Source organism: Cheilinus undulatus, linkage group 13 (genome assembly GCF_018320785.1).
Source record: "Cheilinus undulatus linkage group 13, ASM1832078v1, whole genome shotgun sequence".
Classification (NCBI taxonomy): Eukaryota; Metazoa; Chordata; class Actinopteri; order Labriformes; family Labridae; genus Cheilinus; species Cheilinus undulatus.
In genome coordinates this window covers 9433245-9458275 of record NC_054877.1, presented here as the reverse complement: position 1 = coordinate 9458275, position 25031 = coordinate 9433245, and the positions used below count along the sequence as shown (strand labels likewise).

Here is a 25031-nt window from a genome sequence, read left to right as displayed (position 1 = left end):
CATGGATGCCATGATGAGTACGGTCTACGCATGGTTGGATAACCCGATGAAGTTTGAGAAATCCCATGGCATTAACAACAACCTGGACACTGGCACACCTGGCTTTCTGCTTTACATCTACGAACCAACGCTACTTTATTTCCATCCCATATGAAGAATGCTAAAAGAGGAGGTGCTCTAGGAACTACACGGTGCCAGATCCACCCGGCCTGTTCGATGGCCATGTCTGGCCCATGTATTTGAAACACAAGAACTACTTATTATAAACTTTCCACCCCCCAACAAGTAAAGCTGTATTGTGTGCCTACAAAACTAAAATTAAATAAAATAAGTAACAAAATGTCGTCAGTTTCAGTCTTTGACAGCAGCTGACTGACTGATATGAACGCCAAAGCCTGTAAAGAGTAAAATGGTTGAATGTCATTGTTTGAGCTCTACTTTTTTGACCCTTTTGGGTCTCATCCCTGGCAAGTGTCCCTCCTGTACTGCTGAAAAAAATTTAAACCAACACTAGAACAAAGTAAAACTGAACTAAAAAAAAAAAAAAAAAAAAATTAAATAAAAACCAAATAAATCAAAACTAAAATAAACTAACAACCAGCAATAAAAACTAATCAAATTAAATTTAAATTTTAAACCAAAAGTAAAACTAAATAAAAACTTATGAAAAAGTACTATGATCTTGAATGGGACAGCATTAAAAATCACCTCTTAACATTTTTGTGACACTTTAATGGCTTTTTAGATGTAACTTATTGCTGAGTTTTAAAAACCATGTTTCTGTTTTGTGAAAATTGCTCAAAAAATCTAACACACACCACTCTTGCCAACAGAAGAGAGCAGCTACTACGAGTCTTTTATCCCTTAAAAGTAGCTGCACACCCCCTATTAAAATTAAGTTTCTAAAAGAAAACATAGAAACTGTAAGAGTATTCATAAAAAGACATTTAGTAAAATGAAGATAGTTCATTCTTAAATAAATAAGAAAATAACTGAAGAAGTGGTGTGTTTATTTTTTGGTATTTGTCGTCAGTGTCTAAGATTATTTTGAAGAATAAAATGTCTCCAGTGTAGGCTAATGTTTTATGAGGGTCTCAGACTGGACACAGTTTGGGAACCATCCTGTACCCCTGTCAAAACTAGAAATAAACCAACAAAAGCTTGTACATATCTAAAGAGTATTTAAGATGCTTTGCAAGTTTATATACTGTGACATTTCAGCAGGATTGGAGGCTCAGTCTTCTCCAAAATTTTTAAAAATTTGATATGAACATTATAATTAATACCGTGATACTTTTATACAAGAAAAAAGGGAAAAAAGGTGGAGAAGCACTGGCCTCCACCATAGTCCCTGAACCCTTTGCAGATATATATAAATATATATATACGCTAAGTAACTTTAAAAATGCACATTGTAAAATTTGCTAGAATTGTCATGAGATGTACTCAGATGCTTCAAACAACTTCTCAGACACACAATATACCTTTGTTCTGCATGACTGATTGTGCTTTTTCTCAACCACAGACCAATTCATTAGAGTTGTACTCACAAGTGTATAAACTGGGTAGGTGAGTGAAATATTGGGATGGGATAAACTGTTGACTAAAACGTGTAGGCATATATATATATATAATCCAAGGACTGATCAAGGCAGCCCCATCACTCTGAATATTTCTGAGATTATCTGAGAAATCTCAGGTGTTCGTGTGTTTGACTAACCATAGGACCAGAAATGTTGCATCAATGTGCACGTTGGCACTACCATTGATGAAGATGACTCTATTTGTTTTTTACTCATTTCATCGTTTAGATCGACTTTAATTTTCAACATTTCTGGGAAAGTGGATAATTTCTTGTGATTGCGGATGGGCGGGGTAAACAGGATGTGCTGATTGCATTCTGTCTCTGAAGACAAAATAGAAAAAAAGGGAATTACGCTTTATTTACTGCACAGACTCCCTGAAGAAGGGGAATGTGGCGTTGAGGACGACTTTATTCTACTTCTCCATCTCAGAATCAGACAAGCTCTTCTCCTGAACCAAGTATGGCCGGCAATAACGGTAGGTCAAGTAGAAAAGAACTTCTTTCCCAGATCGATCAGATTGTTGAAGTCTTTGAACACTGTTGAGTTGTTTTAAGGATCTTAAGACTGATGTTGCATTGATGTTTTTTAGACACTGGTTCACATTGGTTTACCTTCTTATAATTAAACTGTACAGATGTGGAGACAGCTGCATGTGGGGAGATTTAAGACAGTTTTTCCTACCAGGCGGTAATGTGCATGTTTTGTGTCATGTGATTAATATGAAATGGAACGCCATTGTAGGTCTGACTGTATTAGACTTTAAGACTATCAGATCTGATACAAGTTAAGATTGAAGTTTCTTTTGAAGAGGCTGTCATTTTTTATTCATTATGTCAAAGAACAGCCATGTAGCCAAACCTGACTAATATCCCCGGGGTACACATTATTGCTATTTTGGCCACTTTTTGGGCATTTTTCCCCTCTTCATCTAATTTGAAACATTTTTGACATTTCTTTTTGTTGTTATAACCCATTCACTAGCATTTTTGCCACTGCTATTGCAACTTCTAACCAATTTGTACCATTTCTTTTGCCCATTTTGCAACTTTTAACCCCGTTCATCCCCCTTTTGGCCATTTAGCATTTTTTTTGTTTTTGCTTTTTTATAACTATTTTTGCCACTTATTGAACTAATTTGTAACTTAACCCCTCTTCCTGAGATTTTTGCCTCCTTCTTTTGTGACTGTTATTTTTATTATCATTTTTATTTTTACAAATGCTCACCCACTGTTGCCACTTTTTGGCCTTTGTTTCCCTTTTCCTCTCCTTTTTTTTTCTTAATCATTTTTTTCTCCTTCTTTTCACCAATTTTTGGCATATTTATGCTCCTTTTAACCCATTTTTGCCACTATTAACCCATTTCTTTGTCTCTCATAATTTTCTACTCTATTCCTACGAATATGTCTCAGTAGTTGTCTTTTACTTGATATTCAGGCATCCTGATGTTTGTGGACATCGTGGTTTAGCTCTGAAGTCTGGCATTACTTCTCTAATGGTTTAGTTTACAGCTCAAAGACGATAAAACTCAGGTTTTACTTGTTGCACAGGAAAAGTTTTTCTCTTTAATCTTGCAGAATTTGTGTTGCCTCTCAAATGCTGTTTGCCCGAGTCTTTGAAACCTTGGTGTTATTTTTGATCATTCTTTTACATTTGATAATCACATCAAACAAAATCATGTCTTTTCACTCTGGTGTGGCATTTCTTGCACACGTTATGTCTAAGTCTGTACTGTCTTCATAGTTTGGAAGCCAAAACAAGTTCACACATCCACTTTGAATGTTGCAGAGAATAGCACTCAGGACTGCCCCTGGCCAAAGTGAGGCCCTAAGCAGACTCTCTTCACACCCACACACACACACCCACACACCCACCCCCACACACCCACACACACACACACACACACACCATCTCTGTATTACAACAATAATGATAAATACAAAGTTTGTGCAATTTAGCCGCTATGGCTATGTGGGACGATATAGTTGTCATGTCTGTAATATCCACCTTATTTCCTCCCATTTATCACATGATTCATCTGTTTGACAGTGAAAATTATTGTTTGAATCGGCGCTGTCATACTGAGTGTTTTAATGAGTGGTCAACAGGTGTGTCACTCTAATCAAAGTTGGCTCAAAGAATTGTGGGTCGTCTCCATCTCTCCTTTGCTAAAGGATGGTCCAGTGTTTCCTAGGCTAAAGGAGAGAATAAAGGAAGTTATGAAGCTCCTTTCCTTATCACTTAGAGAATATGAACAGCCTTTATCATGGCCGACATTAAAATACTCATGGGTCGTTTCACTTGGTTAAGAACCTTCCTAAGCAAATTGAACCATTCAAACGGATCCTTGGTGTTGTCCTCACCACTTTCACTGCCTGTTGCAGTTAGTGCCTCCCTTTGTGAATTAGGTTCTATTGTAATGAGGCTGATTTGCATGTCAGAGGAGTGATTTTGTGTAGAATTTAAAATACTCCTCCTTCTACTCCTCATTTACGTACATGCAAATGGGACAGGACGCTGTTTGCTCGCTTGAGCAGATTGCCTGCATTTTATGTGCAGTTGGTGTGGATTTCCTCTTTGCATGTGCTCTGTGGATTAGCCGCTAATGTTTTTGCCATTTCTATTAAAAAAAAACTGCACAAAAAGCTGCGCTATTCTTTAGTAAATCTGCCCCTTAACTTTCTAGCGCCATTCTGTTCCTTCTCTCTCTGTGTTCCTGTTTCATGTGTTATTTTGTAGTTTGCTTGTGTTTGATTATATATAACAAAGGTTTTACTCTCTAATTTTAATTTATTATTATTATGTTTTATCTCTCACTCTATCATTTTCTTATTCATATTAGTGTCTTGTTTCTTTGTAAGATTTTTCTACTTTCTGTTGTGTTTCAATATGTGTCGAAAAGTGTTATGAATATTATTTAAAAAATAAGAAACTTAATTGTATACATGTTTTTTTCTGCAATCTGATCAGAGCTGATGAGATACAACAATAAGGAGATCCGGATCGTGATGGTGGGGAAGACCGGAGCTGGGAAGAGCAGCACAGGAAACACCATTCTGGGAAGAAGAGAGTTTACATCAAGGTTCTCCCCTATATCAGTGACCATATTCTGCTCCAAGGCCAGTGGTGAGGTGGATGGACAGAAGGTTGCTGTCATCGACACTCCAGGTCTGTTTGACACCCGTACTGATGAAGAGAAAACCAGTAAAAACATCGCCCAGTGCATCTCTTTTGCTGCTCCTGGACCCCATGTCTTCTTGATTGTTATCAAACTAGACAGATACACTGAGGAGGAAAAAAAGACGGTGGAGAGGCTTAAGAAAATCTTTGGACCAGAAGCAGACAAATTCAGCATGGTCCTCTTCACCCATGGTGACCTGCTCAGAGGAGGGTCTATAGAGAAGTTCTTGGAGGACAGCGAGGAGCTGCAGGAGCTTGTGGAAAGGTGTAACAGCCAGTACCACGTCTTTGACAACAACCTGGAGGATCAGTCTCAGGTCAGAGAGCTGCTCAGCAAGATCAAAAACATAACAGAGAGGAACGGAGGAAACCACTACACCACTGAGACTTTCCAGAAAGCAGAGAGGGCGATCGAAGAGGAGAAACAAAGAATCCTGAGAGAGAAAGAGCTGAAAATGCACAAAGAAAGGGAGAAACTGGTGAAGGAAATAGAGAAAAAATATCAGCAACAAATAAGAGAAGCACAAGGTGATCTGGAGAAAGAGAAACAGCAAAGAGAAGCTTTGCAGAAAGAAAAAGAAGTGAAAATAAAAACACTGAAAGAAGAGCAGGAGAGGAGGGCAAGGAAGGAAGCAGAGAACAGCTCTAGAGTACTTGGGATCATAACAGGGGTCTGTACAGTGCTTTTCTTCACTCTGTTGTTGCTCTGATGGGCAAAGTGCCAAAAATACGTCCTTGATTTAAGAGCTGTTAAGTGCAAAATCAGTCATTTTGCTGTAAGTTCAGCACTCAAATGTGCATTAAAGTGCTCACAGGTGTTCTTAGATTTTGTTCTTGGCTGAGAACAGATAAAAATGTTCTGAAATTTCTCTTTAAGAATGGCAGATGAATGAGGCCCTTAATGCTGATAGGGACTGAAAGTGCAGTTTAAAGATTATTTTAATCACCACTGTGATCATGATCAATAGTCATGATTAGTTTCTAATTCAAGGGGAAATTATTTTCAGTTTTTTCCCATGTTGATAAACTCTGACTTAACTTTTGCTCTGTTATTTCTACCCACAACAATTCCTAACAGTGATTTATGCTTCTGTGTTGAGGCTATGCTATGCTAGCCACCTACACCCTTGGTTCCCAACCTTTGATTTGGGACCGTCTTTGGGGGGTGTCAGACATTTCAGCAGAATGTGAGGCCCTGTCTCCTCCAAAACTGGTAAAATTTGATTTAAACCTTACAACCAATACCATTATACTTTGTTCCATACAAGGAGTGGGGCTCAAAAAAAAAAAGGAGAACTGCTGGCCTTCACTGTAGCCCCTGAACCCGTTGCAGAGGTCTACCACACAGGCTGACATGCACCTACTCAAAAATCTAACTATACATGAAAATGACACAGACTGCAAGTGACTGGTCCACTGTGGAGCGCTGGTGACTTCCAGTCTCTGAGTGTAGTCTCTGCAGAGAGATAAATGGCTGCAGACGGTTATGCAACTTATGTAATCTACATGCAAACATCCAAAATATCTCAGCGACCATGTCCTCCATCTCCTCACTTTTTGCTTTGTCACAACTGCAGTGTAATCAACTACTGCTAGATAATTATCAGCCCATACTCCATCATTAAACACTCAGTTTCAGCAGCCAAGGTTTATATGAACAAGCAGGAAATGTGGCGACAGGACCGGGCATTAAAATCCCACTGTGGAGTCGTGCTTGGGCGGAGTTTTACCAGGGACATGGATTCACCAGTAGTGCTCACATCGGCGTTGGCCACCACAGCCTAGACTTGACACAAAAGCATAAACCAGACTTAAGGCTACACAACCTACAAACCCAAAGGTATCCTGGGTAAACAGACTGAAAAAAGGCAGAAGATGACATCAAACAACCAGTTTGAGTAAAGTTATAAGCAAACTCCACAGGGCAGTGTCTGTCACAGTGAGGGGCAAAGTGGGCAGAAAGTGTGGGTTTATTAACCATGTTATTTCTCCAAAAACATATTCATTGAGCTGTTGGAATAAAATTCTAGTGTTAATAGATTATTTCCAAAAATGTAGAAATGAAGCTTATTGAATATTTAACCGAGGTTGGCTTTAACAGTAAAAATATTGCATTTTATTGCTTATATAACAGTTAAGTTTTCTTTTCTTTGACTGTTTGAAGTTCAGAAATATAATCATTTGAAGTTGATGTTCCTGTTTTTGCTCTGGAATCTATTCTTGTTTCCTTTCTCATGTAAACCTTTCAATTCATCTACTCATTTTTCCTTTCATTTTTTTGTGAACTTCTTGCTGAGCTTGAAAATAAAAGTGGGTCAACTGTCCCAAAGTGTCTTCTCTTCTCTGTTGGACTGAAAGTTGAGCTTGCAGCAGAGCGGTTTTCTCCAGGCTTTGTTGTAGCCCTTGAGGTAAATCTCAGAGATCTGCATGGCGTCTAACTCATTGCTTAGAGACATTAGGAATGCTATATCACATTCTGCACAGGGAGTCAGAGGGTTGTTCAGGTAGAGTCACTTGTGCAGGCTCTTACAACCTGCTGGTGACATCTCACTACAGCATGTCGATAAGTGAGACAGGAAGTCGCTGCAGAATGAGGACAGATGAACTCTTCATTGTGACCATCTAAAGGTCCTTGCACACAAGACATGTTTTTCTTGTGTGCAAAAAATCTGCACAAATTACTTTTTTAGAACCTGTAGACAGTTAATTCAGGCTTTCACATCAGGATAGTTTCACTGAGCGATACTGCAGCTTTTATTTTTTCAGATCACTGTCCATGTGGTGAAGTATGGACTTCTTAAAAGGTTCTTTTGAGTAGGTGACGATATGGAAGTGTTCCTGTACAGATGAACAGTCCAGGGGCTTTAGTAACATCCAGGTATAATAACACGTGGCAGTTACATGTGTTCGGTAAAGAAGGTAAATAAGTTAAATGTGTGTGTGGTTTTTATTCAATCAAAGGTGATGAAGAGAGATGTACAGCACACATGCTGCTGTCATGGCTTCTAACTCACGAAGAATCAAGCTCCTCTTGCCCTGCCTGATGACATCATCCACTCCTAGCCAGTCAAGGCATCCTAGCAAACATTAGACCTCAGCGCTGACACGGGGAGGAGGATGCAGGCTCTCTGGTCAGTAAGTGTGTGGGGTTGCTAAGCTCTGGTCATGGAGTCAGAGGGAACGAGCAGAAAACCAGGACTCAGAAATTAAATAAATTCATATAAACAAGATAAATGACATAAGGATATGTAGCTTGTTTAACAAAGGGAGCAGGTATAGGCCTGATCTATAGGAAAGGTATCCTTAAATGAATTCTGTTGTGATCTGGCGCTATATAGAAAATACAATTTAAAAAAAACTGACTCGATGTACAGGGGGGGGGCTGTAATGAAATGGTAGGGGAAACACTGGTAAACAGTTAAAACTTCAAACTACACAAGTGTAATGATAGCCTACATGAAGCTAACAATATTATCTAAATCAGTAGTTCCCCACCTTTTTTCCTAGAGCCCTTCCTACTTATACCTAAGAAAAGCCAAAACACCCCAGAGACCCACACGGATTAAAAAGTGACTGATTGCTGTTAAAAATCAACATCAATTTTAATTGTTTCACAGACAAAACGCAAAGAAAATAGGTTTATATATGTTTATTATACCAACAGACATTTGTATGAACTATTTAAGTAAAGTTTCGCCACAATCTTAGTTATATATACAAATCTAATCTTGACAACCTCAGAGCAGGCACAGCCTTGCGCCCCCTCTGAGATCTCTGGCGCCCCCCAGGGGGTCCCAGAACCCAGGTTGGGAACCAGTGATCTAAATTTATGTTTAAAAATCATGTCCGATACAGCTGATGCAAAAGGACAACACTATCTATGCTGCATTTTAATAAATTAACTGTTATGGATTTATTGAATAGATACCGAGTGTTACCTGCATCCATTGGGACACAACAAAGCAGGTTAATCCTGGTGATCTGGTAGAAAGTGGAGCAAAAGATTCAAATTTGTGTGCATATGGGTTTGGTGTAGGGTGTGTTTTAATGAGCTAATTTAGTCATTTTTTCTTAACTATAAAGAAAGGCCCTGACCGGGAAGCAAACCAGCGACTTTCTTGTTATGAGGCAACAACGCTATCCCCTGTGCCGCTGTGCAGCCCCTCTGCTTATAGTCAACATGTTTTAAAACAAATATCACTGGGTTAAATGTGCTTGACTAACATTCAAAGACATTTTAAAAACACACAAAATAGGACACACAATTCATAATTCTAAAGTGGTGAAAAAGCACAAATTGGCTTCATGAAACAGATGGCAAGTATATTGTTTGTTAACGTTAACAAAATATCAGTTCTAAAATGTGGCCATCCCTTGTAAACATCCTGTTTCTGATTTATCAGGTATCGAGTACCTTACTAGATTCGTTTCAAGTTTCAAGTATGGTTTTAGTATTGAGTATCATGATATTGAACTTGGTATCGAACTCAAAATTTTGGTATTGTGACAACACTCCTTTGCAGCTCTCACCTCTCAGCAAATGTTTGATTGGTACTTGTTTTGTTCTTCCTCTGTTAAAAGGGGGCGAACCTTCAGATGTAAATAATTAAAGACCCATTTCCAAACTGTGTATTCTTGCTAAAGTGTTTGAACAATTAGTCATTGATCAACTGATGGATTGTCTTGTCACAAATAACATTTTATCACCTTTCCAATCTGGTTTTAGAAAGCAACACAGCACAAATACAGCTGCTAAATGCCAAACCTGGCTGGCCTTCTCTGAGGGCTCACAGGTACACTCACTGGCTGACTCTAATTCACAAAGCTCTTCTTGGCTCAGTTTCTTCTTATTTATGTACTCTTCTTCAAAGAACTGAAAGCCATAGCGCTTTGCACTCTAGTGATATCATTCATCTGCTTGTTCCTCGTGTCATGACTGAACAGCAGAAAAGAGCGTTCAGTTTTGTTTCACCTCTGCATGGAATTCTCTCCAGACTGATTTGAACCCATATGAACTCATGTCACTGGAAAACTTCCGCTCTATCTTTAATGACAGACAATGTGAGACCATGCAACAGTGCTTGGGTTTTTAAATTCTTATAATGATTCCCACTACTGGACTTTACAATGTGAACTAGCTCTAATTTTTATTTATTGTTTGTTTTAACATAATGTTTATTATTTGTCTCTTGAATATGTATTATTTATTATGATGTGTGCTGCTGACCTCTTGGCCAGGTCATTCTTATAAAAGAGATCTTGATTTTAATAGGTCTTTATCTGGTTGAATGAATAAATAAAGAGATTATCAGAGAAATCTCAGGCGTTCGTGTGTTTGACTGACCATAGGATCAGAAATCACATACTAAGGCAGCATGTTGCTTCAATGTGCATGTTAGCACCACTGTTGATGAAGATGACTCTATTTGTTTTTTGCTCATTTCAAAGTTTAGATTGACTTTAATTCTCAACATTTCTGGGAAAGTGGATAATTTCTTGTGATTGCGGATGGGCGGGGTAAACAGGATGTGCTGATTGCATTCTGTCTCTGAAGATAAAATAGAAAAAAAGGGAATTACGCTTTATTTACTGCACAGACTCCCTGAAGAAGGGGAATATGGCGTTGAGGATGACTTTATTCTACTTCTCCATCTCAGAATCAGACAAGCTCTTCTCCTGAACCAAGTATGGCCGGCAGTAACGGTAAGTCAAGTAGAAAAGAACTTCTTTCCCAGATCGATCAGAATGTTGAAGTCTTTAGATACTGTTCATTAGTTTTTAGGATGTTAAGACTGATGTTGCATTAACGCTTTTTAGACGCTGGTTCACACTGGTTTAACCACAGCTGCATGTGGGAAGATTTAAGACAGTTTCCCTCTCAGGCGGTAATGTGCATGTTTTGTGTCATGTGGTTAATATAAAATAGAACGCCATCGTAGGTCTGACTGTATTAGACTTTAAGACTATCAGATCTGATACAAGCTAAGATTTAAGTTTCTTTTGAAGAGGCTGTCATTTTTAATTCATTCAGTAAAAGAACAGCCATGTAGTTCAACCTGACTAATATCCCCGGGGTAAAAGCTTGAGACTTTAACACATTATTGCTATTTTTGCCACTTTTTGCCATTTTTCCCTTCTTCTCTTTGTTGTTTTCACCCATTTACTAGCATTTTTACCTTCGCCAAGGAGGTTATGTGATTGGGTGGGTTTATTCATTAGTTTGTTAGTTTGTTAGCAACATAGCTCAAAATGTTATGGACGGATTTTGATGAAATTTTCAGGAAATGTCAGAAATGGCATAAGGAAGAACTGATTAGATTTTGGGAGTGATCTGGATCACCGTCTGGATCAAGGATTTTTTTTAAAGGATTCTTTACGATTGGGAGATAGGGCTAATTGTGGAGTTCTGCGCTCTCTGAGTGCTTTTCTGGTTGCCACTGCTTTTGCGACTTCTAACCAATTTTTGCACTTTTTTTTGCCTATTTTGCAACATCTAACCCCCTTTCATCCCTTTTGGCCGTTTTGCAATTTCCTTTTGCTTTTTAAAATCTATTTTTGCCACTTGTTGCACAATTTTGCCACTTAACCCCTTTTCTGACATTTTTGCCTCTTCTTGTTTTTTTTTTTGCCATTTCTCTTTGCTTCTTTTTGCCAATTTTTCCCAACTTTTGCCCTTTTTGGCATTTTTATGCTTCTTTTAACCCATTTTTGCCACTATTAACCCTTTTCTTTGTCTCTCATAATTTTCTATTCTATTCCTATGAGCATGTCTCAGTTATTGTCTTTTACTTAATATTCAGGCATCCTGATGTTCGTGGACGTCGTGGTTTAGCTCTGAAGTCTGACATTTCTTTCCTGATGGTTTAGTTTACAGCTCAATGATGATAAAACTCAGGTTTTACTTGTTGCACAGGAAAAGTTTGTCCCCTTAATCTTGCAGAATTTGGGTTGCCTCTCAAATGCTGTTTGCCCGAGTCTTTGAAACCTCTGTGTTATTTTTGATCTTTTACATTTGATAATCACATCAAACAGCAAACAAAATCATGTTTTTTCCCATCTTAGAAATATAAATAAACTTAGATCACTAGTTTCCCCCACTAAACTTAAAATGCTCATACACGACTTCATCTCATCACAGATTGATTATTGTAATTCACTCTTCACCTCTCAACACATCCACACTTTTCTGCCTCCAATCAGTCCAAAACGCTGCAGTCAGAGTATTAACAGAGTATTCTCCCACATCATTCCTGTATTCAGATCCCTTTACTGGCTCCTCATTACATTCAGAATCAAGTTCAAGATCCTCACATTCACTTACAGATCCCTGGATGGTCACGCTCCAGATTATTTGTCAGAAGTCATCCACCCCTACCAGACATCCTGCCCCCTTAGATCAAACACACTAGAATATCTCTGTCCCACACACTCACCTAAAGACTTGGGGTGATAGAGCTTTCCAGTCATTGCACCAAAAATGTGGAATGAGCTGCCCCCGTCTTTGCGCTCTGCAAACTCTGTCATTCTTTTCATGTAATATGAACTGTTTACATTGTGTGTCATGTGTTTCTAATGATATTAGCCCCCTTTTTTCATGCTATATTGTTGTTGTTATGACTAGGGCTGGGCAATTAACCACAAATTAGATTAAATCACAATATGGCCTGCTGCAATTTTCAAATTGCAAAAGGTGCAATATTTCTTTGACCTGAAATTTGTGTCAAAATGCCAGTTTTAAACTTCTTTTAGCAGCAGAGATGTTATGCATGACATATTATGCAATCATTCAGGTGTCATTTTTTTTAGAATAGTCTACAAAAAACCTACCCTCTTTATTTTTATTCTTTTTTCTTATTGAACTTCTTATTAAAAAAAAAACCCTTCAATGCAATAATTCATATCCAATTTGCAATACAAGTCAAAATCATCAGAATTAGACACTTTTAAAGAATTGTTCAACCCTTGTTTAGGAATAAAAGAAAGTTAAGGAATAATTGTATATCAAATCGCAATTGCAATATTGGGGGAAAAAAAAATCACAATTTGATTATTTTTGAACATCGTTCAGCCCTAGTTATGACTGTTGTGATCATGTGGTGATTTCACAACTATCACTTTTATTCTCTGTAGTTTTTTTCTGTGTAAAGCACTTTATGACTGCAGTCTGTGAAGAGTAGTATACAAATAAACTTCATTTCATACTTAGTTTAGTGCGCCCACCCACATTGTTAACATGACCAAAATAAAGAGGTAATTCTGATGGAGAAAGAGATTTAGAGTTTGAAAAAGGCTATACTGCACTGCAACAACAAAACTGTTTGAAGCTTTGATCACAGTGGTTAAAGGTCAAAAATAAACGACTAATAATAAACCTCCACTGGCCCCCAGTTCGGCTGGCTCCAGAGAGCTCTCCTCTTTATCGCCCCTTACAGGCGGCGTTTGCTCTAGGTGAATTTGTGCCGTCTTATGAATGCCCGGAGTGCTAAATGCTTGATTCTTTTCTCCCATCTCAGCAGAAATGACCCGATACAATAATGAAGAGATCCGTATTGTGATGTTGGGAAAGACCGGAGCAGGGAAGAGCGCCACAGGAAACACCATTCTGGGAAGCACTGAGTTTATTTCCAGGTTTACCCCCAGAGCGGTGACTCTACGCTGCTCTAAAGCATTTGCTGAAGTGATTGGTAAAAAGGTTTGTGTCATCGACACTCCGGGGTTGTATGACATGAACACTGATGAAAGGGTAACACGTGCAAATATCGTCCAGTGCCTTTCCTATGCTTCCCCTGGACCCCATGTCTTCCTGATCGTCATCAAACTGGACAGATTCACAGAAGAAGAAATGAAGACAGTGCAGAAACTTCAGCAAATCTTTGGACGAGAAGCAGACAAATTCAGCATGGTCCTCTTCACTCATGGTGACCAGCTCAGAGGGGAACCTATCGAAGTGTTCTTGAGAGACAGCAGAGAGCTACAGGAGCTGGTGGCGAGATGCAACAACCAGTACCACGTCTTCAACAATAACTCAGAGGACCATCATCAGGTCAGAGAGTTCCTCTTCAAGGTGGAAAACATCACACAGAGGAACGGAGGAAAACATTACACCACTGAGATGTTCCAGAGAGTGGAGAGGGAGATTGAAGATGAGAGTCGACAAATCATGGAAGAGAACCGAGAGCAAATACGCCAAATGCAGGAGGCACTGCAGAGGGAAACAGAGGCCCGGAAAGCAGCAGATGAGAACATGGAAGAGGAAATGAGGAAGCTGAGGGAGCAACAGGAGAAGGAAGCCAGATCTGGAGCAGAGAACAGCACTCGTTTACTGACGAGGTTAATGGAAATTGTTGGGGCTGCTGTTGTGACGTGGATAAGAGCTTTCTATCATCAAGGCAATGATCGCTAAAGTTTGCCTGACATCCTGCCTGAGCACATGTCAAAACCACTGATCTGTCCTACATGTCCAGATGAGCTGCTGTATAAAAAAATAATCTGCAATACATGAAGTTTTTTTATGTTACACTCATCTTCATGTGAGACTGTAATCCTAATAAAAGTCCCTCAGGGTTTCACATAAACATTTGAGAAATGCATTTGTAATTTTGGGAAATTTATTTGATTTTGGGGTTGATTTGCTGAGGTAGTTCTAGGTTTTTTCATGGAAATTTGGAGAGTTTATCTGCAAATTTGGGAAACATTTCTTTGGAAATTTCTTTAGAGGTTCTCTTTGAAATATTCAAAAATTCTAATGGAAATTTCAGGGATTATGAGGGATTTGATGAGAACTGGGGATGTAGCATGAAAATTGTTGGGAATTTATATGGAATCTTTGGAGAACTTTTATTGGAATGCTGAGGCTTTTTTCAGTTTTACTAAATTATTTGGGAAATATGTGAAAATTTTTTTGTTGATACTTTTAATGGAATAACTGTATACTTTTAAGAATTTTCACAGAAATTTCAGATCATTTCTTTAAAATTTTTAACCAAATTTTGGACAAAGTTTGTTGAAAGCCCTTTATTTTTCTTATTTTTTGGCATTGATATTGATATTTAGAAAACTGGTTTGGGGGAATTTATTTAGACATTTTTAGGCATTGTAATGGAATTCACTTAGAAATTTTGGGTAGCATGCTTTAATATGTTTAAGTATTTTTATGGAAATACAGGAAATTTGTTTTCAAATTTAGTTTTTTTAGCATTTCATGGAAATTTATGAAATTTATTGAAAATTTGGAAAACACTTTATGGAATGTTTTTTGGAAGTTCTAGAAATATTCTACATCTTTAATGGAAATTTCAGAGGGGTTGGGGAATTTGATTAGAATCAGGGATTTATCTTGAACATTTTCAGGGATTTGCATGGAATTTTTGGAAAACTTTTATTGGAAGGTAATGCTTTTTCCAATTTCAATTTTCAGTGAAAAAAATAAATACTAATAATTCCTGTTCAAAGACAATGCTGAGCTTTTACACCTGTCAGGTCATACTTATCTCAAATAATTGTGAGAAACTAAAAATGCATTCCAACCAAAAGCTCAGGTCTCAGGAGGTTAAAGAGCGTCCCTGCAGCTATGCAGGAGTCGTTAAAAACAGCTATAGCAGCTACTAGTGGTGGGTGGCTGCATGACAGTTTAGACAGAGTGTCTGACTGGGATTGTGGACCTTCTCTGATATAAAAATATATCAAAAACTAGTTCCACTGACTCAGGACACCTACCAAGGGATGCAATTTCAACGCTTTAGCCAGCATTCATAACTTAGCAACAATAAACGCTGGTGAAGGGAAATGTCCTTGAACTGAGGTTGTGAGTGCTGCCAGAGCTAAAATCACCAGCTGTGGACTCAGGCCTTTAATGTGAAACAGAAACAGTTTTTAGGTGAGTCCAACACTACAGACAGAACCGTGTTTTTAGAGAGGTCAGTACAGAGTGTTTATGCATTTAACTGGTGTTATTTCACACATTAACCATGCCTTAATCATAACCACATATATCATGGCTTTGCAGAGGGCAAATATATTAATATAATCTCTGTGCTGTAATGTTATAAAATGTAACCATTATTTTACCCAGTTGATTTTGTTTTTCATTGTCATCACTCACTTGTACCATGGTGGCTTCTCGTTTTTTGTTTGTTTGGTTTTTGTTATTAATAATAGAAAATACTAAATAAAACTGAAATATTTGGGCTATAACCAAACTACAGTATCATGGTTTATTTCCATGTAATTGATCTCAGTAAAATCAATGAAATGTAGTCATGCAGACTGTGGTTTTGTTTATTTGAAATCAAAGGGAGACAAGTATGAAAAATAATTTCCTGTCTTTTACTTAATCCTTTTAAATGCAATCACTGTTTAATTTTTACGAATGCTTGTATATTTTAACATTAATTTCAATGAATTATGTAATTAATTTTATATATTTAATTTTTTTGGCATCCTTACATGCAGTGAGCTATGAGGCTGACAAGCCAAAGTACCTGTCTTCATAAAACATTGCAGATTCTGCACTCTGTATCATTTTAAAGCATGTTGTTAGCCTCTCATTGTGTGAGTATGAAGTTAAATTGGAGCCATGTCTGCAGTTTGATGATAATTTAACATAAATGAGGATGACAAAAGTAGAGGAGAATGAAGATTATGTGCCAACAAACTGTCACATGAACGCATGAAGAACATCTTATAAAAATTAAATGAACCTTTAAAATAATAAAAAGAACAGTTATGACATTATTAAGTACTCATATATTGTATGTACTCTTTATCAATGAGTACCCGAATGTAAGTACTCGTACTTGGTCTGGACAAATGTGATATTGGTGCATCCTTTATCTTTCATATATATGCCTGTCAGACTGTGTCTACACAACCAACCCAATCCAGATGAAGGCATCCCACATCACCTCAGTCTGAGCTATCAGGTATCAAGCTATTTTCAGTCCATGCACAAGAAGCATAAATCTGTGTTAATGCATTTTTAAAGAGGAGAAAGCTTTAAAAGCTCTGAAATCACTCTGAATACTGCTAATCTTTAATGTTTGATTTTAAAAATTGTCCTTTCACATAAGGTGAATTTGAATTGTTCCCTTGTATAATCCTCCTCTGTGCTGTGCATCTTTTAACTTGATCATTCTTGATCATTTGCTGAAATTGTTAAATTATTGTAGTGAAACCATTTTACTTTAAGATTTTAATAGAAATTGGCTAGATAAAGGCAATAAGCAGAAACTTAACATGATAACATCTAAATATAAACTGCATGAAATGATAAAAAGGGCCAACACGACTCGCACGAACAAGCAAAACACTTTCAATTCATTGTTAGGGCTGTTCTAAATCCAATACCAGTGTCAGAAATACGTCCCATACTGCTTAAAATGCAGGTATTGATATTAGGGAGTAAATGAGTTTATGCACAGATCCGATACTGTTTGGTTTAACTTTATATTTTGCTTTGTTTAGCCATGCTAAATGTTAGCGCTATAAACCAGAAACCAATTCTTCTTTGCGGCCGGAAAACACTGCATGCACGTTGCTACTGTTGTTAGAGCAGCGAAGAAGAACCAAAGGACCCACTGCAGCAGCAGAGAATGGTGTCTGCAACACAGTCTTTCTCTGAATGTGATCGTTAAAATGCCTTCCAGACTGACGCTGTTGTACAAGACAAGAAGTGACACAGTTTATCTAAAGTTAAATAACTTTTGAACCATAAATCATTCCTTTTTGTTTTTCCTCTTGAAGCTAGCCGTTGTACCTTACCATTGATGCTACTGATGCCTTTGAATCCTGTGAGCCTGGACCTCGTAGGACTTTTTGGGACTTTAATGATTAAATCCACACCAGTAAACCTGATATTAAATGTCTTTTTATCCATTTAAAACTGAATTACATTATCATAATTAATTACCACTTGAATGCTAACTCGAATGCTAACCGCCATATTGTTCTCCCTTTGTGAGAGTCTGTCAGCTGCAGGCCGTAATAACATCACAGCAGGGAAAATTTGGGGTTTTAGGCAGGACCAACAAATCTACATCAGCTGAAGCCTTGCTTTGTTAATTCTCACTCCTTAAACATCAAAGTCTGTCCTCAGGATTGGGGTTTTAGGTTTTTAGGTCTTATATATTGGTATGACCTAAAATGAACCTGGAAATACCTGCAAATCAGTAATCAGTGAAAAACTGATATCACCCCTCCCAACAAGGACCAGTCACAGTCGGATCTGCTGCTCCCAACCAGTCTGAGACATTCCTGACCTGTTTTAAGTTTTGGTTGAGCTGACTGTAAACACGAGGGAGAGAGAGGTTTTGCCTTGTTGTGCGTGCCATTTAAATGTGTCTCCCCCTTCTTATCATGAAAGATGTGAACAAGACAAACATAAACAGGAAAGGCTGTGGACCTGAACATTTGATTTGATATACGCTGGGCAGCCACTGCAATTTCAAGATGATTCTTTAACACTGGTGGTGGAATATCAGGTCAAACTGTGTGACTAAACTACTTTTGATTTATGTCCTCATGGTGTAAGATTGATGTTGGTGCATACTCCCTGCTGACTTCAGTCATCAGTTTGTGCTTTCTGCCACTAAATGGCTGGAACTGCAGACACTCAGCTGGACTGTGACGCCACATGCATCCCCTCTATCAGCAGTAGAACGCTGTTCTTGCCCATCAGGGGCAGATCCATGAATGTTTGACACCATGTGAAAGCTATGAGCATACGAGGAGTTTAAGGGGAGGGGTATCTGGCCCCAACAAAATGGGGGACCCATGGAGATCAGCAAAATCATGGTCCATTGTAAAGTTAAGCTGTGATAAACATATCTTATATTTAATCTGAGTAATACCCACTCTTATCAAAGCAACAAAAAATGTACTTATTTATGCTGTTGTGCTTTTTTCAAAATGTGAACTCCTTTCCTTAACACAGAATCACCTTTCTTCCCCCCTGGACACATCATTCTCAAACATGGACTACACTTCCACAGCTATGCCGACGACACACAACTCTACCTCTCCACCAAATCCATCTCCCCCAAAACTGTACCAACCATCACAAACTGCCTCTCTGCAATAAAACTCTGGATGACCACCAACTTCCTCAAACTCAACTGCAATAAATCTGAAATCATGATCATCGGACCCAAATCCCTCCTCCCTTCCACTCAGAACTTCTCTCTCACTGTCGACAACCACACAGTCACCCCCTCTCAGCAGATCAGAAACCTTGGAGTTATCTTCGACCCCACTCTCTCCTTCAAACCCCACATCTGTCATGTCACTAAAACAGCCTTCTTTCATCTACGCAACATCGCCCATCTCCGTCCCACACTCTCCACCTCTGCTGCTGAAACACTCATTCATGCCGTCATTTCATCCAGACTCGACTATTGCAACAGCCCCCTCTATGGACTCCCTTCCTCCGACTTACAAAAACTGCAATACATCCAGAACTCTGCTGCCCGCCTCCTCACCCACACCCGCTCTAGAGACTACATCACCCCTGTCCTCCAACAGCTCCACTGACTCCTCATAAAACAGCACATCCATTTCATGGTCTTGCTCATCACCTACAAAGCCCTCCATAACCTGGCTCCTCCATACCTCACAGTCCTTCTTCAGCACCACCGTCCTTCCCGCTGCCCCTGCTCCACTGACTCCAACCTCCTAAATCCCATCACCAAATCCAAGCACCGGACCTTGGGGGATCGAGCCTTTGCCATCGCCGCACCCACCCTTGGAACTCAATCCCCCTCCATATCAGAAACTCTGACTCTGTGCTCACTTTCAAACAATCACTCAAAACTTACCTGTTTAACAATGCATATGACTCCTAACCATTCATTTTTTTTCGTCCTGTCCCATTTGTGTTGTGTTTTTGTTTTTGTTTTGTTCTGTAAAGCGTCTTTGAGTTTCCTAGAAAAGCACTATATAAGTCTGATGAATTATTATTATTATTATTTTTTATTAATGATATTAGTGTGGAATGGCACATTGAACTAAACTATTTGGAAAGTAAAGTCAGTCTTCATAGCTAAGCCATGATGTGCACAAATGTAAGGATGCCAAAAAATAAAGGACATGAGACAACTGTAAGTGAGAATAATGAATTAAAAGTGGCATTTATTGGTTAGAAAAATGTAAAAGTTTCTAAAATCAGCAGTTAAAAAGTGGTAAGAATGGGATAAAAGTACCAAAAACTGGTAAAAAAATAAAAATAAAATAAGTGGCAAAATAGGTCAAAAGTGGGGAAAGTAGCAAAAATGGCCAGATGAAGTGTAAGAAAGGGGTTTAAAAGTAGCTAAAGTTGGCTAATAGTGGAAAAAATGTCAAAAATAGTGAAAAAGGGTCAAAAGTGGCAAAAAAGTTGCAAAAATTACCAGATAAAGTATTAAAAACAAGTTAAAAATCAGGCAAAAATTGACTAAAAGTCAAAAAATTAAGCAAAAAGTGGCAAATGGGTCAAAAGTTAAACCAGGTAAAGTTTAAAAAAGTGTCAAAAAGTGTCAAAATTGAGGAAAAAATGTTAAAATTGCCAGATACAGTATAAGAAGGGTTAAAAAGTGGCAAAAATTGGCTAAAAGTTGTAAAAATTGGGGGGAAAAGTGCTAATGGGCAAAGAAATTTTGCAAAAATGACTAGACTAGTGGTTTTCAAAGTGTGAGACAGGCCTCCCCTAGGGGGCACCACAGAACTTCAGGGGAGGAGCAGAACCATAAACCAGAAAAAAAAAAAGATGAATTTGCTTTGCTAACTTCTGCTGTGCATGAAGCAAAATGGATAGACTTGTAGTTACTATAGGGACTATGCTATAAAGTCAACTATCTAAATTAGGATTTTCCTGCATTGATCCCGATGATGCTCAAGTCACAGTGTTCAATTTGCAAAGATGTACATGCTAATGACAGCATAAGGCTGTGTAAACCTTGGGGCCATCTTAAGACTGAGCAAAAAGTCTAGTGACCAATCTAGGGGAATTTTAACAGGAAGAGAAAGGAAAGTTCAGGAGAGGCTAAAGGTGGAGGATGGTCTGTTGTTGTGCAATCCTGCATCAACTGTACAGATGTAAACGTATAGTTCCCACTAAATAAGAGGGAAAGGCAGATGTTTAAGGACATTTGCAGTCCAAAATATCAAAAATGTATTAATGTTAAAAATGTTTAAAGATTAGACATAAATGTTTAAAAATGTGGTTGTTTAATTTTTTTTTTTTAATCTGAATCTTTATGTAGGTGGGGGTCCACAGAATGGATAACCCTGGACTAAAACTATTTAAAGGGGGGTTACAAAGTGGCATAAACGGGCTTAAAGTGGAACAAAGTGGCAAAAATGACCAGATAAACTATGGTGAAAATTGGTTAAAATGGTTAAAAATGATATGAATGAATAATTCCAACATCAGAACCCAATAATAGCTTGAAATACTTTTCAGCTCCAAAATGAAGTAACTGTTAGCCAGGATGCTAGCAACAATGCTACAGATCCAACACACATGCAGTGATATGACCAATAAACCACAACTGGGCAGGGCCCATTCTCTGGGTTTATCAGAGACCTATCTCTCTGGGTTTATGAGGGGCCCAGACAGCTCTGTGGTTAGACCTGCCTTTGAGCTCAAACATTTTGTCATACCTAATCTGAAATGTAAAATGGTAAGGTCAGGTTCAGCTATGTCCTGTTATTTCCCAAGTTTATTTGTCCTCCCACCATTTTAGGGAAATTAGATAACTTGTTTTAATTGCGGATGGGAGGGTGAACAGGATGTGCTGATTACAATCCGTCTCTTAAGATAAGAAAGAAAAGAGGGGATTTGGGCTTATTTACAGCACAAGGTTGTGGCACACAGTGGGGTTGTTTTTGACTGACTTCAGTTTACTGCTGCAGCTCAGAATCACATCAGCTCCTCTGACTCTGACTCAAGTATGGCAACAAATACTGGTAAGTACAAAAACATATCTATAATGTAGATTGTATCCTTATCTTCCTTGTTTCTTATCTTCATGCATACCATAGGCATGACTGTGAGTCTAACAGTCTTTGTCTGCCAGGGACTAATGTGTATTTTATTTTACCTTATTGTACATCTCACTGTAACTCCTCATTAAGAGGGCATTCAATGTGACGCTACATGGCATAAACTTAAATTTAAGTTGCTTTTTAAACTAATTGGAGGCACTTCATGATAGCAAGATACTATTGCATATTAACTCATCACTTATACAGCATAATTAACATATAGATTCATATGTAAGTAGATACTTCCTAAGAGTTTCCATGTGCTTCCTGTCACATGGCATTGTTGAAGTCCTTTGCGCCTATTAATCCAGGGATTTTACCTCTTTTTGAGTTACTAAAAGCACTACATTAGCGAAAGTATTTGGCTGACCATTAAACCAACAGGGACTTTAATGGCATTATATTCAAATACATGTACTTTAATATGGAGTTGCCTCTCAGTAGAAAAGGTTGAAAATGTACAACCCTACAAGCTACTAAATCTTAAAGTAAATGGGGCTAAAAACTGATTCAGCTCATAAATTCCCAGTGTGCTAAATGTTTGTGTTTTTTTTCCTGCCATCTTATCAGATCTTATCCAACCTGAAGAAACACGGATCGTGATAGTGGGGGAGAACGGAGTTGGTAAAAGTGCAACAGGAAACACTATTCTGGGAAGAGAAGCATTTAAATCCAGGTGCTCCCCTACATCTGTGACCAAAGGCTGTGCTAAGGCTGACGTTAAGGTGAATGGACGAAAGGTTTCTGTCATCGACACACCAGTCCTGTTTAATACCAGGACTGATGAAGAGATGAGGCACAGGAATATTACCCAGTGCTTTTCTCATGCTTCTCCTGGACCCCATATCTTCCTGATTGTTATCAAACTGGACCGATTCACAAAGGAAGAAACGAAGATGGTGAGGAAGATTCAGCAAATCTTTGGACCCGAGGCAGACAAGTTCTGCATGGTCCTCTTCACTCATGGTGACCTGCTTGGAGGAGAACCTATTGAAACGTTCTTGGAGGAAAGTGAAGACCTTAAGAAGCTTGTAGCCAACTGTTACGACCAGTACCACGTCTTCGATAACCACCTGGAGGATCGTTCACAGGTCAGAGAGCTGCTCAGCAAGATCAGGAATATAATCAGGAGGAATAAGGGGAGCCACTGCAACACTTTAATGCTCCAAAAGGTTGGGAAAGAGTTGGAAATCAAAAAAGGAGTATTGTAAGCTGCTGAAAAGGAAAGAAGACCAAAACACTGTGCTGTCAACTTATTCTGGTTACATAATCTAAAGGCTGAACACAGTCACAGCTTCATGCTGTAATATAATAATACTTTCTGGGTTTAAAAAAAGACTCAGACCCAGAATTTTGGCTGAGATGAATCTACCCTGAACTGTAAAACCAATCAAGTTGAAAATACTTAAAATTTTTGTTGAAACTGATGACATCAATGATTTTAAGCAGTGGAAAGACATGTTTTGAGTAATCATTACTTGTAAATTTATGCTGGGCTAACCTGACTTTTATGAGTCAAACTGCACTGTAGAAACTTTCCTTCATTTAACAACTAGCTACCTGTTTGTTCTTTTTCTTTGAAGGTTCTTTTATTGTTTTTGACAGCTCTTAATGGTCTGGCCCCTTCTTATTTATCTGATTTGCTTTTGCGTTGTGAGCCCAGAAGAGCCCTCAGGTCTTCAGGAAGTTCTCTAACAGTCCCCAAAGAAGAACTAAACTTTACAGTGACAGGGCTGTACGTTGGCTTTTTTTGCCAATTGTGCTGGTGCTACAGAGGTTGACAATCTTGTAGCACAGAACAAAAACCTGTAGCACAATATGTACTATGTTTGTTACATCTCTAAAACCAACATGTAACCAAAATATATGCTTAGTAAGTGAATGTACCTGAGAAACAAAACCAAAACAGCCAAAAATACAGCTCTCATTAATGTCTACCAAAGCAAACAGCCAAACAGAAGAGAGATGCTGATGGTTCATCTCCACATTCAGACACAAAACAAGAGCAAACTGCTGGAAGCTGACTAACTTAATAGAAGTGTTGGTGCTTGAAGGTGATTAGAGCAGTATGATCTGGAAATCAGACTTTGAGATCAGACAGAGGAGCAAACGAGTTCCATTCATGCTGCTATTTGCTGCTGGAATCCTTTTGTTTGTAGACATCATTTTTTTCCTACTTTAGGCAGGACCAACAAACAGCTGAAATCTTTTTATGTGTTCATCCTATTTACTTAAACTTTAGTGTGTTCTAGAGACTAAAGTATGTTTCTTTGTTCATCTTTAAACTGTGTTTCAAGGACTGGAGTGTTAGGTCTAAACTACATTTATATATTGGTATTGATATCAGCTAAATTTAATTTGTAAATATCCCCATATTTTATAAACCACAATATTGTGCATTCCTAGTCAAACTAAGAAATATAGTAAAGTTTTATGTTCTTATGTGTGTCTTTTTTATGGATTTCTTGCAGGCCAATTCAAAAGGACCAAGGGCCACAGTTGGCCCACAGGCCATAGTTTGGACACCCCTTATATATTTACTGACACTCAGAGTAATAGGAAAATATTCCCAACATTAGTAGACATTAATTAAACACTGTTAGAGTTCAGTCCATACTGTAGTATCACACTGGGGTCTGATGTTTATAGAGCTAATGTCAATGAACAGACGCTCTTTTCTCTCTAACAGTGTAATCATAACATCAGTACTATTGGAGTTCAAAGGTAAAAAAAAACTATCTCTAAATCGCATCTTTACCCTAACAATACACACAAAGTTTATGCAGTGTGGTGCTGTACTGATCTACTTCTCTGTGCTCTTGTCGCTCTCTCTCTCTCTCTCCCCCTTGTACACTGTCTGTGTGTGTCATATTGGACCTGTATGCTAAATTCAGACGCGTATTGGCTTGTTGACTAAACAGCAGCAGCTACAATATTAGTGGAGAAAAAATGCATAGTTTTATACATTAATCTTTAATCAGAAGTTAGCGCAGACTGAGAGCTCTGTCCTCTCACTGACAGCCAACTCACTGTGACTGTCAGTGCGTGATTGGAAAGGACGAGACTAAAATAAAATAAAACTTGGGATTATAGCAGTGCTCCTCTTAAACATAATGACACCTGTACTGCATCTGCCCTGACCCTTCTGTTAGAGCTGCAGCAGGTTCCTCTCTCACCATTGCGGAGCGTGGCCGCTCGCTTCAGACACACAGGATTGTGCATGACGAGAGGAAAAAACCATTCCACTCGAGT

General features: G+C 38.4%; 3 protein-coding genes across 3 annotated transcripts; all 3 read left to right on the top strand.

Moving 5' to 3' along the window:
• Positions 1-4555: 4555 nt before the first annotated feature.
• Positions 4556-5473, top strand: LOC121519879 (GTPase IMAP family member 4-like). Its single transcript, XM_041802977.1, has one exon. The coding sequence runs from the start codon at positions 4559-4561 to the stop codon at positions 5471-5473; it is 915 nt and encodes a 304-aa protein (XP_041658911.1). The 5' UTR covers positions 4556-4558.
• Positions 5474-13281: 7808 nt separating this feature from the next.
• Positions 13282-19289, top strand: LOC121519877 (GTPase IMAP family member 9-like). The gene is made up of 2 exons (XM_041802974.1): positions 13282-14080; positions 18694-19289. The coding sequence occupies exons 1-2, from the start codon at positions 13282-13284 to the stop codon at positions 19287-19289; spliced, it is 1395 nt and encodes a 464-aa protein (XP_041658908.1).
• A 2396-nt stretch (positions 19290-21685) lies between these two features.
• LOC121519876 (GTPase IMAP family member 5-like) lies at positions 21686-22990 on the top strand. Its single transcript, XM_041802973.1, has 2 exons — positions 21686-21701; positions 22350-22990. The coding sequence occupies exons 1-2, from the start codon at positions 21686-21688 to the stop codon at positions 22988-22990; spliced, it is 657 nt and encodes a 218-aa protein (XP_041658907.1).
• The last annotated feature ends 2041 nt before the right edge of the window (positions 22991-25031 follow it).